Here is a 14,497-nt window from a genome sequence, read left to right as displayed (position 1 = left end):
CAATCGTTTATCTAAAAGAGTTTTTGAGTTATCTTTGTCACAGACAGGCGGACATTTAGGCCCAAAAATGCGTGTTTCGAACTCAGGGAGGTCTGAAACTCGTCAAAATCTCGAGTTTGAATTTTTTGACAATAACTATTTTCTCTAAACAACGCATGTGAGGAAGTAAAAAGAGGTGTAGGTGTGGGTATGGCTGTTGACCTTTACAAGGCAGACCGTTTGACTTTCATCTACCAAATTTGGAATATATATACTTTGGAGGATGAAAAGATGAAAATGTGAACTTCGGAGAGATTTTTAAAAATTGTTATCAAAATAGTTTTAAATTAAAAATTTAGTTGAATTTCCCCATTTTTTTCCGCTTAATTTCTAAAATATTACTGCTCAAAAATGTTTACACAGTTTTAAAAATAAAAAAAAAATCGTATTTTTAATGATACCAATTTGATAAATTTCGGAATTTTTGCAGAAATTTTGGCAATTTCTTAAAAATACGTTTTTGCCTAATTTCTAACAACAGATTCCATCTTTACCTCAAATTCTAATCATTTTCATCATATATATATTCACATGATTTTATTCCATTGTTCAAAGCAATAAAAAAGAATTATGTTTAATATCTGAGTAATTTATAGAAGAATGAAAAAGTGAATTATAATGCTACAAAACGTTAGAAAATACCTGAGCGGGACATTACGTTTCGAACTATAATGTCCTAGGACTGGTCTCCATTATGAAAGTTCGTGTACACAATAAATAAAGTACATAATTAAAAGAAAGAGATATAAGACAAGTAAAATGACACTACTTTAATGTCAAACAATTTAGAGGAATCATGTACATAACGTTATATCTAGACTAGTTTCTGAAAACAAATATTGTCAGTATTCTTGGAGGACCAGTTGGTAGTATGAGGCAACTTGCAAATATTAAAATGATATTATCGTTGGATTTTTTTCTTAGCATAAGTATATTATCTACTAAATTGGTCAGCCGTAAAAAGAATTAGAGCAAAGGATATATAGGGTATTCGTAAATAAGTATCCCAACATTCCAAGACTATTAAAACAAAACAATGTTCAACGAAGTTCTTGTTATATTGTTTGTATATGTTTCTTGTCATTTGTTTGCTTCTTTCCTTTTAATTGTTGTGTAATTTTTTTTAATAAAGTCCACCTACATCTATACCAAACCGGAAAGCAGCCACATGAGCTCTAGAAACGGAGGTGTGGCGAGGTGTTAAATTCAACGAAAATAAAAAATAATAGTTGGAAGTTTAAATTTAACACCGTTATAAGTACTCAGAATGAGTTTCTCCAGAAATGCAAACGATATCAAGGTGGCACGATAATTCATCCTGCACTTATTATTATTATTTTGCATGTCTGGTGTGAAACATTGAAAGGTTGTAAATATGAGTGTATGGCGATACTTGATTTTTTTTTTTTTTTTTTTTGAGGGGGACTACATCAAACAACAGATGTTTATTCCACCTTACCAACTGAGATTGAAGAACTTAAGATATCTTTCAAAGCCTCACCTCAAACATGCTGAAAAAAGTACGGAACATATTATTGTAACGCCGCGATATCGTTTGTATTCTTAGAAGGGGTTCACATTGAACATTTACAACTGTATTAAATTTAAACTTTGAAATATTATTTTCGATTTCCGATTACCAACATGGCCGTACTTTGTTTTTTCGTTCCTGCAAAATTGGGATATCCATTTATGAGCAAGCTGTGTATGTATAGATATATTCCATATAGTGTTTTGCTTGAAAATGCATATATATGGATTTTAATTCTGAATATTCTGAAAATAGTTGCAAGTTTTGAATAGTAGCATGAATTTCGCCGATTTCTTATCATTTTTTTACTTTGTACGTTTCATCCTCTAGGCTCTAAACTGAGAAAAAACAATGTCATTTACCATCTTTGACTTCATGAGTTTTTTTAAATCTTTTATTGCATTTTAACTATACATTATATAGAAAAATAAAATAATTGTACACTTTGTATTGTAGCGACATTAAGTATATAAGTATTTGTATACTTTGACTTCATTGAGGGTTAAACATATGTGCCAATATACGGTGTATGAAAGGGAAGAAACGCCATTAATTTCTCTCGGCTGCTTTGTCAGTGCTGCAGCTAGCATTGACAAAACGCCCATGTGCGACATTCAGGAAATAAAAATTTTCAAAATCATGGCATTCATAGCTTTACTCAAAGTCCATAATTTTTTTTAACAGCGGTGGTGTGAAGATAACACCTTTCCTAGAGAATATGTCGAGAAAATTTCGGGCGGACCACTTTCATTGTTTTGCAGGTTAGAAATTACGGCATTTAAAGCCGGAAACCACGGCTCTTAAATGTACTTTGAACTCAAAACCTGAGAGAATTATTTTAGCCAACGTGAAATTGCGCAAAAACTTTATGTCCTTGATTAGCATTCATCTTTCACTTGTTTCTTTACTTCTCTCACACGCTTCTGCCGACATGTCGATTGGACCGGTTTGACGAAAGGAATTGGGATCACTCGCAGTGCGGGTGCGCCGATAAATTGTTCGGATTCTTCGACATAAATTTGAATAAATTTTCCTTCAACTGACAGCGGGTTGTAGATCGAGAAATAATGAGGAATTCGAAGTTACAAAACAATCTTCCCTTCAGTTAGTTACATAGAAGTTAAATATATACAGATACATATGGAATGTAATGCGACGAGATACGTCAATCTACAGCACGATACAAGAGAGAAAAGATAAAAGAGACAGAAATATTTTGTCCTGTTGTTTTATACAATGAGATTCTGATAGAAATTCCTTTACAAGTGTGATTTAGGTAAGGTACTACATAGGTACTATCTTTTAAAAGAATTTGAGTAGCATTACAGATTATTATTCTTTCATTTGGAGCGTGTGAAAGTGCTTATTAAAGCAGTTTTACAGAGCTTGTGAAGCATTAATTAAATTTAAAAAAGAAGGAATTGGGATCAGGAAATAAGAGAACATTTTAGGATGAAGTTAATTTTATGAAATTAATTAGGATTTAATTTATATTCTAAAATATCTTAAAACACACACGCACACACATAATTGAATGTTTATTAATTTCTTTCAACCGAATCGTAAACAATTATTAAATCATGGAATTGAACAAAACTTGTCACACTTGATTGCACTATTAAAAGCTACTTGCTGCCCTAAGAATCAAACAAAACTTAGCACATATGTTCCTTAAAACATAGAAAAGTTATATGCGCTATTAAAAAGTAGCTATGTTCCCCTAATTTTCGAATAAAACTTGGCACACATGTCCTTTAGAATATAGAAAGGCTAAATGCGCTATTAAAAGGTTGCCGTGACCCTCTAAAGGAGATTAAAGCACCTCCCTTAATAATTTAACGTTTTCCCGGCATGATGCCAGTACATATCATTACACGAAAATTATTTTTGAAACAACCCAAAATTCGCAAAAATTAATTTTCAGCGACATAAATTTTATTTCTTCTTCTAAATTTCAATCAATTTTTCATAATTATTTTAAACACAACAATCGAACAACAGTATTGCCATGTTTATAACAATACCATTTTTCATTGAAATATTAGACCTAATTCATAGATTAATCATATCAGTCACTCGCGCGCTTTTGCCAATGATAAAGTTATTTTTTTCCCACGAGCCTAAAAACGTCGAGAAAACTTTATTTTTGTGGCATGAGCACTTAAGAGAAAAGGGTGTACTTGTAATTAGGCCAATATTCAGAGTTGACTGCCAGTGATGGATAGTTACAAACTTTGTCTTCTTTTATTGGAGAGGAAAGAAAAGAATTCATAGAACTCCGGCCTATCCTACTTTTTTGTTATCCGGCCTGCCCTTCCTCCACATTAGGCCGGATATTCGGAAGTGTACTATATTAAAAAATTTCTATTTGAACCCAGTAATCCTGGTCTTTATCTCCAAGCTTGTCAAATCTGAGTAAGATTGACAAAATCAAACTGAGAGCTTTATAAAATATCTCCCTGTCCAGTAATTGTTTATTATTTAAATTCTCCACTTCATCATTATCTTTGAATAGTACTACCATTATTTCTAATTTTTGAAGCTAGTAAGGTTATCAAGCTTGTGTTTGTTGCAAAGGTTACAATTATAAAATAAATAAATGACCTTCCTAGGTCGCCGTACTTCTGCGCACAAGTAACAAAGAATCCAGCGACACAAGTCGATCTTTCGTTAGAGTAATCAGTTTTCTCCATCAGTTATGCCAGCATGAATAATAAAAGCAGAAATAGAATAATAAAACAATAATTAAATGCTTGCAACTCGAATCAATTCATTATTTTCGTAATAAATTTGCGTAGTAATTAAACGATAGTAGCTTGTTTTTATGAAGGATAATTTAATTGCTTTAATGGCATTGAAAGTTTCACTGCAGAAAAAGAAATCAAGAGTCTATTCTCTCGTGATGTCACAGTTGCATGGCACTACAGTTTATGTGATCTAATATCTTACTCCATCCTACTTAATAGTATCATAAGTGTTTTTTTTTTTTTTTTTTTACTTTTTTTGTTTACGAAACATACAAAGAAAAAGTTTTGTAATAGACAAAATATTCGAATTCGAGTTTTTCACGAATCTCCACATTTGAGACCTGCCCGAGTTCGAATAATATATATTTTGGAATTATGTTTATAGACAAAATATTAGTGCATTTATTAAAATTTTTTTGAAATGAAATATCTCTAAGGGTCGGAAATATAATACCATGTCCGGGCACCATCTATACTTAATGAAACATTGTTGGTGTTTGGGGGCAAGAAATGTATGCTACCATTGTTGCACTGCTGCAATTCTTGTATGTAGGATTCTGCAAATAAAATTACAAGCACTGATGGTGTTCACGACCTTGCCAAAGGTTCGCAATTTAATGTGGGAGAAAAGTGGAATAACATTTTTATTACAGATTGTGCAACAAACGCTATGTACTTTTATGTATATGAAGAAAATGTATTTTAATTTCAATCTCGAGCTTTCCAAATTCTACATCACATCCATCTCAAAATGTATAAGAATAAATTAAAAAAAGAAAAATTGGAATAAGCTTGTCTATGAACATAAAACAAAATTGAAAAGAAACCAGACGAATAGATTTTACAGATGATACATAGATTTTACAGCACATATATAGATTTCCATTAAAATTTATTCAATTACTTCAAAGCGATGCTTGTTTGTCCATTCATGTGCATACAACACAATAACTCAAAAATATAACAAGCTTGTAACGGCAAATAATAATTATTAATTTTTACATCATATATTATAAGTTTTTAAAGCATTGTTTTAATTTTTAAATATTTTCCGCTACTCATTACAATAATATTTTTGGCTGTTAACTGTATATATAACCTGATTTGTTGTGAAAAACGTGCTGGTGAGCGGATTCTGGCATTGCTGTGGTAACCTGTAACACATTGGAGTCAGCAATTTACCAAATAAACAACTTGGAATTTAGATAAGAAATAGTGGAGGAAATTATTTTTATTCTAATTTATATTGATTCTTTCAATTAAGTTATTGAATCTCAATAGTAACTAATTCAACAGGGCAGTACCGTTGCTTAACAAGCTAATAGAATGAAATTTAGGACAAAGTTTTATCATTTAAAGAATAGATTTATACCCGCTTTTGTAGTAACTGTCAACAAGTCAGTTGGTCTGCTTCTTCTTATATATATAAAGGCAATAACTAGAACACATAAGTAACAAGCTACATAAATGAAATTTGGAATATGATTTTGGCAACAAAATTGTAGATTTCTATCAAATATTAGAATCAGTGAGTGAACAGGAAGACATCAAAAATACAATCTTGATTCAATTCACAATAAGATGAAAACTTTTCATATTCTGCATGTAAAAAACTAATAGATAATTCACTCTGCCCCTAATGTTTCTTCTATCAAAATGCACAAACATTTTTTTTATTTGCTTTGCAAATTTGAGATACAAATCAAGAAACATCAATTAATCCTATTAAAACATTCACTGTCATGAATCAAGAATATAAAAGAAACATCTAATTAGATAGGAGGTGTGAGCTGCAGTCATGAATCAAATGGCATCATGGATACAGCCAATGTGCTGAATACAGAAAGAGAAAGAATACAAAAGCTGGTCATTTTTGAAAAAAATTACAAAATTTAAAATGTCAAAAAAATTAGTATTTGCCATTGTCTTTTTAACATCACCCTATCGTAACATTAAAAACAATTACATTTTTAATGTGGATTTTTTAATAGCTTTATTGAGAAATTAGAAAACAATGGATAATAATTCTCTGATCATTAGATAAAAAGTATTCATTGAATTTAGTCTGAATTAGACATAAAAAAACAGACAAAACCTATTCTTAATTTTCTACACTCAGAAAAGAATGATTCATTGAATTCATTCTTTCCTGGTGACAGAAGATTATAATTATGTATGAAACACAAGATCTAAATGATGCAATGTTGCCAAATATTACTGTTTCACACTTTTCTCAACATTGCTGATTTTCTGCAACCAAATTCAACTGAAAAACTGCAATGTGCTAATAGAATTTACATGACTATTACTTCTTACTTGTCAGCGCATCTCTCCGTTTTATACCAGCAGATCAGAGAATATTCTAGAATAAGCATAGTAACTCAAATCCTACTCAGGAACCTTTGTTTTTTTGTTGCAAAGATGGTGGTTCACTAACCCAACATTCATTAGAGATATTTGTTCCTTATCATTCATCTAACTGTGCAGGTAAATTTTATTACAATTTCATAACAATTTATATAATGCCATAATATATAGCACAATTATTTTCTAAAAAAATTAATCAGCTATTTCTTTAAAATGCAACAAAAAATGTTTTAATGATTGAAATTAAAAAATATGGCAGTACAGCTCAAGAATTAATCAACTCCAAACTATTTCCCACAAATCATTACGCAGACTGGCATAATTTTTTAAAATTCATTATTAAAATAACAATCATGGCATAGAATTCTGAAGAATATTCTTCAGATTACATTTGAAATAAAAATAATATAAATTTGAATGAAAATCTATTGAAAGAGGAAAATAATTATTTTATGTTGTCCCTTCAAACTTCAAAAGATTATTAATCAAATTATTAATCTAAATACTTTTGTTTTATAACTCTACAACTGTCCTATAGATAATACAATATTAAGGAATTACTCAATGCATTTTCTTCTCTTTTTTTTTCCATATAGAAATGCTAACTTTATATGACAAAAAAAAAAGTGTCATCAAAAAACATGGAAATATTTCATGCAAGTATATTTATTTATGTTCATACAACAGTGACTCAGAATGGTTTTATACTTAAAATAAAATTGACTATATTCCATTCTTTCCTATATACAAATAAAAAGCATAAAGAAATATCATTAGAAATTTTTTTAAAAATTGTAAATAAATTTGTAAAATTTCTCATTGAATGCTTAAAACTAACAAAAATGTACAGCATGAATTCAACTATATATTATTTGTTAATTTGCTGAATGACTAATGATTTGATTTTTTAAAAAACATTTATATTAAACTTTGTCATTAAGATTTCTTTTGGTACCAAATAAAGTGAAATGTTATAATACAGGGCAGAATTTATTAAAATGCAAAAAGTAAAATATTAAATTGTCTGGAATTTTAAAAACCGTTTTTTACAATACTATATAAGCTCCACCAATAATAATATATATTCACAATGTATTCATATGTAATTTGAACACAATTATAAGATTATTAGTTGGTCTATGCTTAAATAAGTGTCTCTAAATGTATGATATAAATAGAGTAATGTGTATCTGACCTTTAAAAATTTTTTATCCTGTTTTTTCATCCAATTATATTTATTTCTTTAAGAACTGGTATCATATTTAGATAATAAAACATCTATGCTGTGATGGTAGATTTTCTTTTTAGTTCATGTCATAAATAAATTAAAAAGAAAAGTTGCACTGTGTTGATTTATCAACTTTATTTGTGCATCTAAACTGTAACACAAATATCATGATTAGCTTTTTTGTTTCAAGTTATCCAGCAAATTCATAAAAATGACTTGCAATACTGCATTTAAATGCTAAGTTTAATCCCTATTAGTTGTGTTTGGTGATTTTAAAAAACATGAATATTTTTAATACAAAGAATGAGCAAAAACACAGTATATGCCATGTATTAATTATGATTCACACAATTGCATATAATACTCATGATGCAACAGCAATAGATGTCAACAATGAAACAACAGTTATTTTAACTTAATTAATGTAATTAGATAATGACCTAACAATACTAATGTTACTTAGTAGATGAATCAGTCTTTGAAACCGTTGTTTCATTTGAAGTCTGTGCTTCTTCTGTAGAATTGAAGTCTTCTGTATCTTCATCTAAGCTCTTGAGTGCTGCTTCATCTGATTCCCGGTTTTGCCTAGTACTGAAAAGATCTGGGTAGCGCTCCATGCAGTCATTCACATCTCTAAATTCCTGGAGGCAATCACTTCCTTTAGGGTCAGCTGTGCTTTTGTGAAAGCAACTGAGTGAGGTTCGAAACTCAACGCTACATGGACCAATGGCTGCATCTCCTAAGCAAGGACACCCCCAGTTGATTTCGCCATTAGGTAAAAGTAAACCTACAAATTGAGAAACAAGATGTTTTCAGGACAATTAAAAAAAATTATTTTTAAATATAAGTAAATGCAACAAATAGGGTATTTCAAATGCAATAGTATTAGGTTAATTCCTTTTTTTTATTTGAATTTTTTCTTATCCTTTAAATTTCTTATTATTATAAAACTAAGGCACCTATAACTTGAATTTATTTTCATTAATTCAGACAAAATTTAAAATATTGTAAGACATTGTTTTATTTTTAGATTTTTTTTTCTTATTGAATAAATGTTTGTACCAATAGATGTATGAATATATAGTTCTTAATCCACTTGTTAACTTATTGTAAACTTTCAAGTTCAAGATTAAATACTGTCCTGCAAAGTACTAACATTCTTCTTTATTAATAAATATTTAAGCCAAAAAACAAACAAAAAAATGCTTATTAACAAATATTTTACACAATGTTTAAGTAACTTAATATTGATTGTACTGTTCTAATTTCATGATTAAATCATTTATAAATATTGATACTGTCGATTTTTGCATACAAAGTCTGCTTTGATTATATTTAACACTCAAACTGATGCATTTTGATTACTGAAAACTCGGAAGCAAATATTATTAAAAATGAAATATGTCACAATTTAATAATGTGACACCTTTTTATGCTCTAGGTATTATAAGAATATTCTAAACAAGTAGTATCATACAGCTTGGGATTTTAACATGATAATGTTTACAGTCAGATATATTTTATCTGTATTAAGCCTGATGAAATTTTTTTTCAAATCTCTAGAGAACAGATCATCTGAACCTAAACCTATGAAATATGGTCCATGGTTATTTCTTAAGTAGTAAGTTCATATAATGAAAATTTTTCCAAACTTTAATAAGATTTTTAACTAAAAATCAATGCAAATTTTAAGGACTTTTTTTCTTTAATAATTTTGAGCATATTATTGCAGAAACTGCTTTGTAAATAATATCAATTCTAGATCCATATAGTTTTTTTTTTCCTTCTAAAATTTAAAATATATATTTTTCATGAACATACCATTGCTATGAAATAATTAAAAGAGTAATTTTTAAAATAAATAAATCAAACCTAAAATTATTTCTCATGATGTATTTAAGAAAATTAAAAAATATTATTTTACTGACCATATTAAAAGGATCATCTTGATAAAACCACACAAGGCTTTAAAAAGCTAAAAATAATTGTCTTTTACTATGTTTTCAAAAGATCAACTGAGCATTTCTTTGATGAAATAATATCAGTATATACCAGGTAAGTAAATAGGTAGATTATGAGTAATTTTTCACTTATCAGCACTGTCAATATTAATTCTTAAAAGTTTTTTTCTTTGTTTAAAAAATTGTTTACAGTGGGAAGACTGCAAGGCTATAATAAAAGTCTAAGAAGCTATTTTGTGAAAAGTATAGAAATTTCACATAAAAGTTTATATCTGTATGATTACAAATAAAATCATAAAAAGTGTAGAAAGCATGTATATAAAAAACACATATTTTCTATATGTATGGGTGCACAGAAAAGGACATAAGTTTTATTCAGAGTCAGTAGACAAATTTTTTCTTAAAAAATAAGTACTTTATTAGTACCTTTAAGGAAAAATAAGAACACGGTATTTTTACTTATAGAAGTATATATATAACAATAGAATTATTTTTCTGTAATGGCTGAATATTTTTCACAATATCAGGATTAATTCCTGAAGTTGTTTAATCTATTGACATGCAACTATTCAGCACTTGATTCTCTTTAAAAGAGTTGATGAGATACTTGATTGTACAAGGAATTATTTTCTACATTCCAGGTGCCATTATTGGCAAAATTCATTGGGATGACTTTCTATGCTCAACTAGTTGAAGTGTTTCAATATTTTTATATATAAGTTTCTTTTGAAAAATCTTCATAAAATGTATATTATATATCTAAATTTACTCTATTACAATGCAGTTATCAGTGTTAAGAAAAAATTACACTACCACTTCATCAACATATCAATAAAAAAAAGGAAGGTTATAAACATAAGAAAATAAATCTAAAATATTTTAAAAAAATCATACTAATTTTATTATTTAACAAAAAAACTCTTGTTACTCTTTCGAAATTTTGATATTTAACTCTTCTAATATAATAATTATCATTAATAAATTATTTTTTATCTTAGAAAAAAAAACTTTTTATGAATTTTAATAATGACATGCACTTTATACTTTTGCATATTTTTTCCATTTAAAATTCATTTTTGTATAACTAGAGTTGTTGTCTGAATCATTTAGAACAATTGTCGTTCTAAAATGTAGCTAAAACGAACATTTAAAATTAATTTTTGTATAACTAGAGGTATTGTCTGAATCATTTAGAGCAATTGTCGTTTTAAAATGTAGCTAGTTTTGAATAAATAATGAAGTGGAATGCCGCATTACCATCTTGCATTACTCTTGGTAATGTGCAATTGCTTTGGTTAAAAAATAATACAATGCAGTGTTGGCGTGTGGCAACAATTCCTTCCTTTCATCATTATAAGTGAAAGGAATTGTAACCACCAGGAACAATGGCATTACATTATTGTGAACATAGCACCACTGTCCTTTTCGTCAGAATTTTGAAAATTGGTAAAATGAATAATTTGATAAATTCTGGTACAAAAGAGAAGATAGGAAAAATTAATAGTAACAATGCAAGAGGATTGAGTATGATTTCCAAGAGAAAAATGCTGAAAGAATGTAAACAAATGAGTTACTAAAAGCATAGCTGCTTAAAAAATTCTATTGAAATTCCATGGCACAAGTAAAATTAAAATACTACTAGATCATTATATATAACAAATATACAGAGATCACAAGATCTTTCTTTCCTTATAAATATATACATTTCACTAAGAATTACCCCTTAAGAACATGGTATGAATCAATAGATGAAAGAGAAACCACTATATCTCATGATTCCATTATAAGGTTTAAAAATAAAATATATATATTAAAAAACAGCAATTTTTACCACCTATATTAATGTGAAAACTTAAACAAACCTCTAGGTTCATCAGATTCTGGTAAAACAATAGAACTTGGACCTTTGAGATCTTCTTTGGTAAGGAACATTACCTTGTCCTTGCCTGCCAAAAATTAAACAAATGATTATAACTTACATATATTCAAACACAAAAAAATACAATTAAACGATATATTAAATATCTCTACATATTCAACATTTTTTTGAGGAACCTTAGATTTTCATTAGAAAAAGTTTATTTAAGTTGCTACTATTCGGCAAATGATATAAACTGGAAAAAAATAATAATAATAATGCATATGCAAGTTTATACTTATCACAGTGAAAAAGTTTCCATTCACAGAAAAGAAAATAAATTTATGAGGAAAAAAGGTAAATTCAAGATTCTTACTGCAAAAGAAATTTAGACCACACTGTTGTTCATGAAACCTAGTGATTACTTGTAGAAGAAACAGGTGCTATTAATAATTCCTGATTACATGTTTTTTGTAAATGAAAATCTTGAATAAATTAAATTTTTATCTGGAACCTACAAGTTCAATAAATAGCCTTAACAAATATTTAAATGCGGAATACAAAATTAAACTTTTGATATTAAAAGAACATTTTAATGCTTGTTAATGAATAATGTTTTTAAATCTGCAAGTAATATTTTAACAATAAAAATGTAATAATTTCAACAAGACTGACGAACCAGTTCCCCCCCTCCCCTTAATGTTTAGTTTATGTTCTTCAGGCAATAAAGATTCAACAAAATGCATATGTATATAAAAAATGCAATTTATTATTTATTAATTAATTATTTATTTATTATTTAAACTCATTTAACTGAGCTGAAAATTAGAACATGCAAACAAAGGTCATCTGGTGGCATTAAATTGCGATATGGATCAAAAATTAATTTGTTTATAAAAAGGGAGTTTGTTTGATTAATGAGCCTCATGTCAGTATTAGTTTATCAACTATATAAATTTAGATAGTTTTGAGCTGGAGCCACATGATAAGAATGATGCTTGAGCTCTTCCTCTAAATTTATGCACTACATCAGTAGGAGGGTATTTAACATCAAATTTAATATGCTTCAGATCTGCAAAGATGGTATACTTTTAGTAAAATCAAGGATTCTCTGGTTTTGATTCCAGACCTCATGATCAAATATATACAACAGAATAAATTTTTTAAAAAGTAGGCGTAATTTCACTTGACATGCCACAATAAGGACTTTTACAGACAAACTAATATTTTATGTTATAAGGTTATTTAAATTTTTTAAATAAAATAGGGGAAAATAAGAGGGTTAAAATATAATTACAAATTTAATTCTAAAATCTGTTACTATATGATTTTTCATATAATTAACTGAATAATAGATTTTTCCCCACAATAAGAAAAGATTACAGTTTCATAGATTATAATTCTGCAAAAAGATTTTTAACCAAAAAGTTACTTAAAGTATTGGCTTTGATAATAAAACTTAGTTCTAATTCATTTTATTTTGGAAATATACGACACAAAATAAACGTAGAATGTGCTGTTAAATCATGTAACTCCCTACTTTTAATATGTTTCTCTCCCCCCCCCCTCATTTTCTCTTTTTATTTGCAGAAGGGAAAGAAATTAAATCTCTAAAATCCCCAAGTAAGAAATTAAATCCCCAAGTAAAAAAAACAAAATTATTACACCAAATTTTATGAATTGCTTCAGATTCTAAAAAGTTTTCTATGTCATTCGAAAACAAAGTTCTTTTATTCATGCATGCTTTATAAAAAAGAGTGATTTAGAACATGATGCAGAATTACATTTACTTTTGACACATATATAGTATTTAATTGAAATAAAACAACTAACACAATAGGTGTATATTTGCAATGCATAATATTCCTGATAATGCAAACAGAATTATTTCATATTTGTAAATTTTATGAGCACAGAAATTTGAAGCTAACAAAAACCTTAGAAATAACACTTAGAAATATTAAAACTTTAGAAGAGCACAAATTAATAGGATCATTCTTTACATAATGATAAATGTAAATTATTTACTACAGTTTAAAGTATTTCTGTAAGTTTCATGAGGATTGTAAGTTATATGTACATAAATTAATATATATATATATTATCCATTAAGAATTTTCACCATCATATTTTAAATAAAGCAATTTCTGTTATACCTTTGTGTAATCCGTATTTATTTGACAGAGAAAGTGCCATATTTGCGTAGACAATATTTCACTGTTTTAAAGAATATAAGCATCACAAATTTACACCGGTAAATTTATAAACTTACAGAAAAAAATACTATCAACATAAATAAATAGATATTCTAATCTAATTTATAATGATTTCAATGCAATTTCAATATGACTTTCAAATAAAAAACAGACATTTTAAAATAAATTTTCCATGCCCAGTATAGCACTATTACATAATCAGGAATGCCGGTAATTTTTTATACTACGATGTAAGATATAAGATCAAAAATCACTACAAGGAAGTACTGCAAAGCTTCATTATTTCTAAATCAATATTTACCGTGCGAAACGCAGTAAGACATTTCTATGGACAGACTGTAAATATTTTATTATATATCCAAAACTTAACAAAGTTAAAATATAAGTTATAAACAAACCAAAACTAAGAAGAAGTTAGAGTTGCTAATTAAGTTCCAAATACTTTTTTCTGGATTATTATTTATCTTTCGAATGTAAAAAATATACCTATTTTTAAATATTTTGTCAGTTAGTTTCTTTTGCCTTAAAAATATGTTTTTTAAAAATATTT

General features: G+C 27.9%; 1 protein-coding gene across 1 annotated transcript; it reads right to left on the bottom strand.

Annotated features, from left to right (window-relative positions):
* Positions 1-8,226: 8,226 nt before the first annotated feature.
* Positions 8,227-14,365, bottom strand: LOC129988600 (mitochondrial intermembrane space import and assembly protein 40-like). The gene is made up of 3 exons (XM_056096859.1): positions 14,249-14,365; positions 11,736-11,819; positions 8,227-8,699 (listed from the first exon to the last, which is right to left on the bottom strand). The coding sequence occupies exons 1-3, from the start codon at positions 14,268-14,270 to the stop codon at positions 8,368-8,370; spliced, it is 438 nt and encodes a 145-aa protein (XP_055952834.1). The 5' UTR covers positions 14,271-14,365; the 3' UTR covers positions 8,227-8,367.
* Between the last annotated feature and the right edge of the window lie 132 nt (positions 14,366-14,497).

Source organism: Argiope bruennichi, chromosome 10 (genome assembly GCF_947563725.1).
Source record: "Argiope bruennichi chromosome 10, qqArgBrue1.1, whole genome shotgun sequence".
In the NCBI taxonomy this organism is placed as follows: domain Eukaryota; kingdom Metazoa; phylum Arthropoda; class Arachnida; order Araneae; family Araneidae; genus Argiope; species Argiope bruennichi.
The sequence above is the reverse complement of the archived record's forward strand: the minus strand, read 5'-3'. Positions and strand labels throughout refer to the sequence as shown.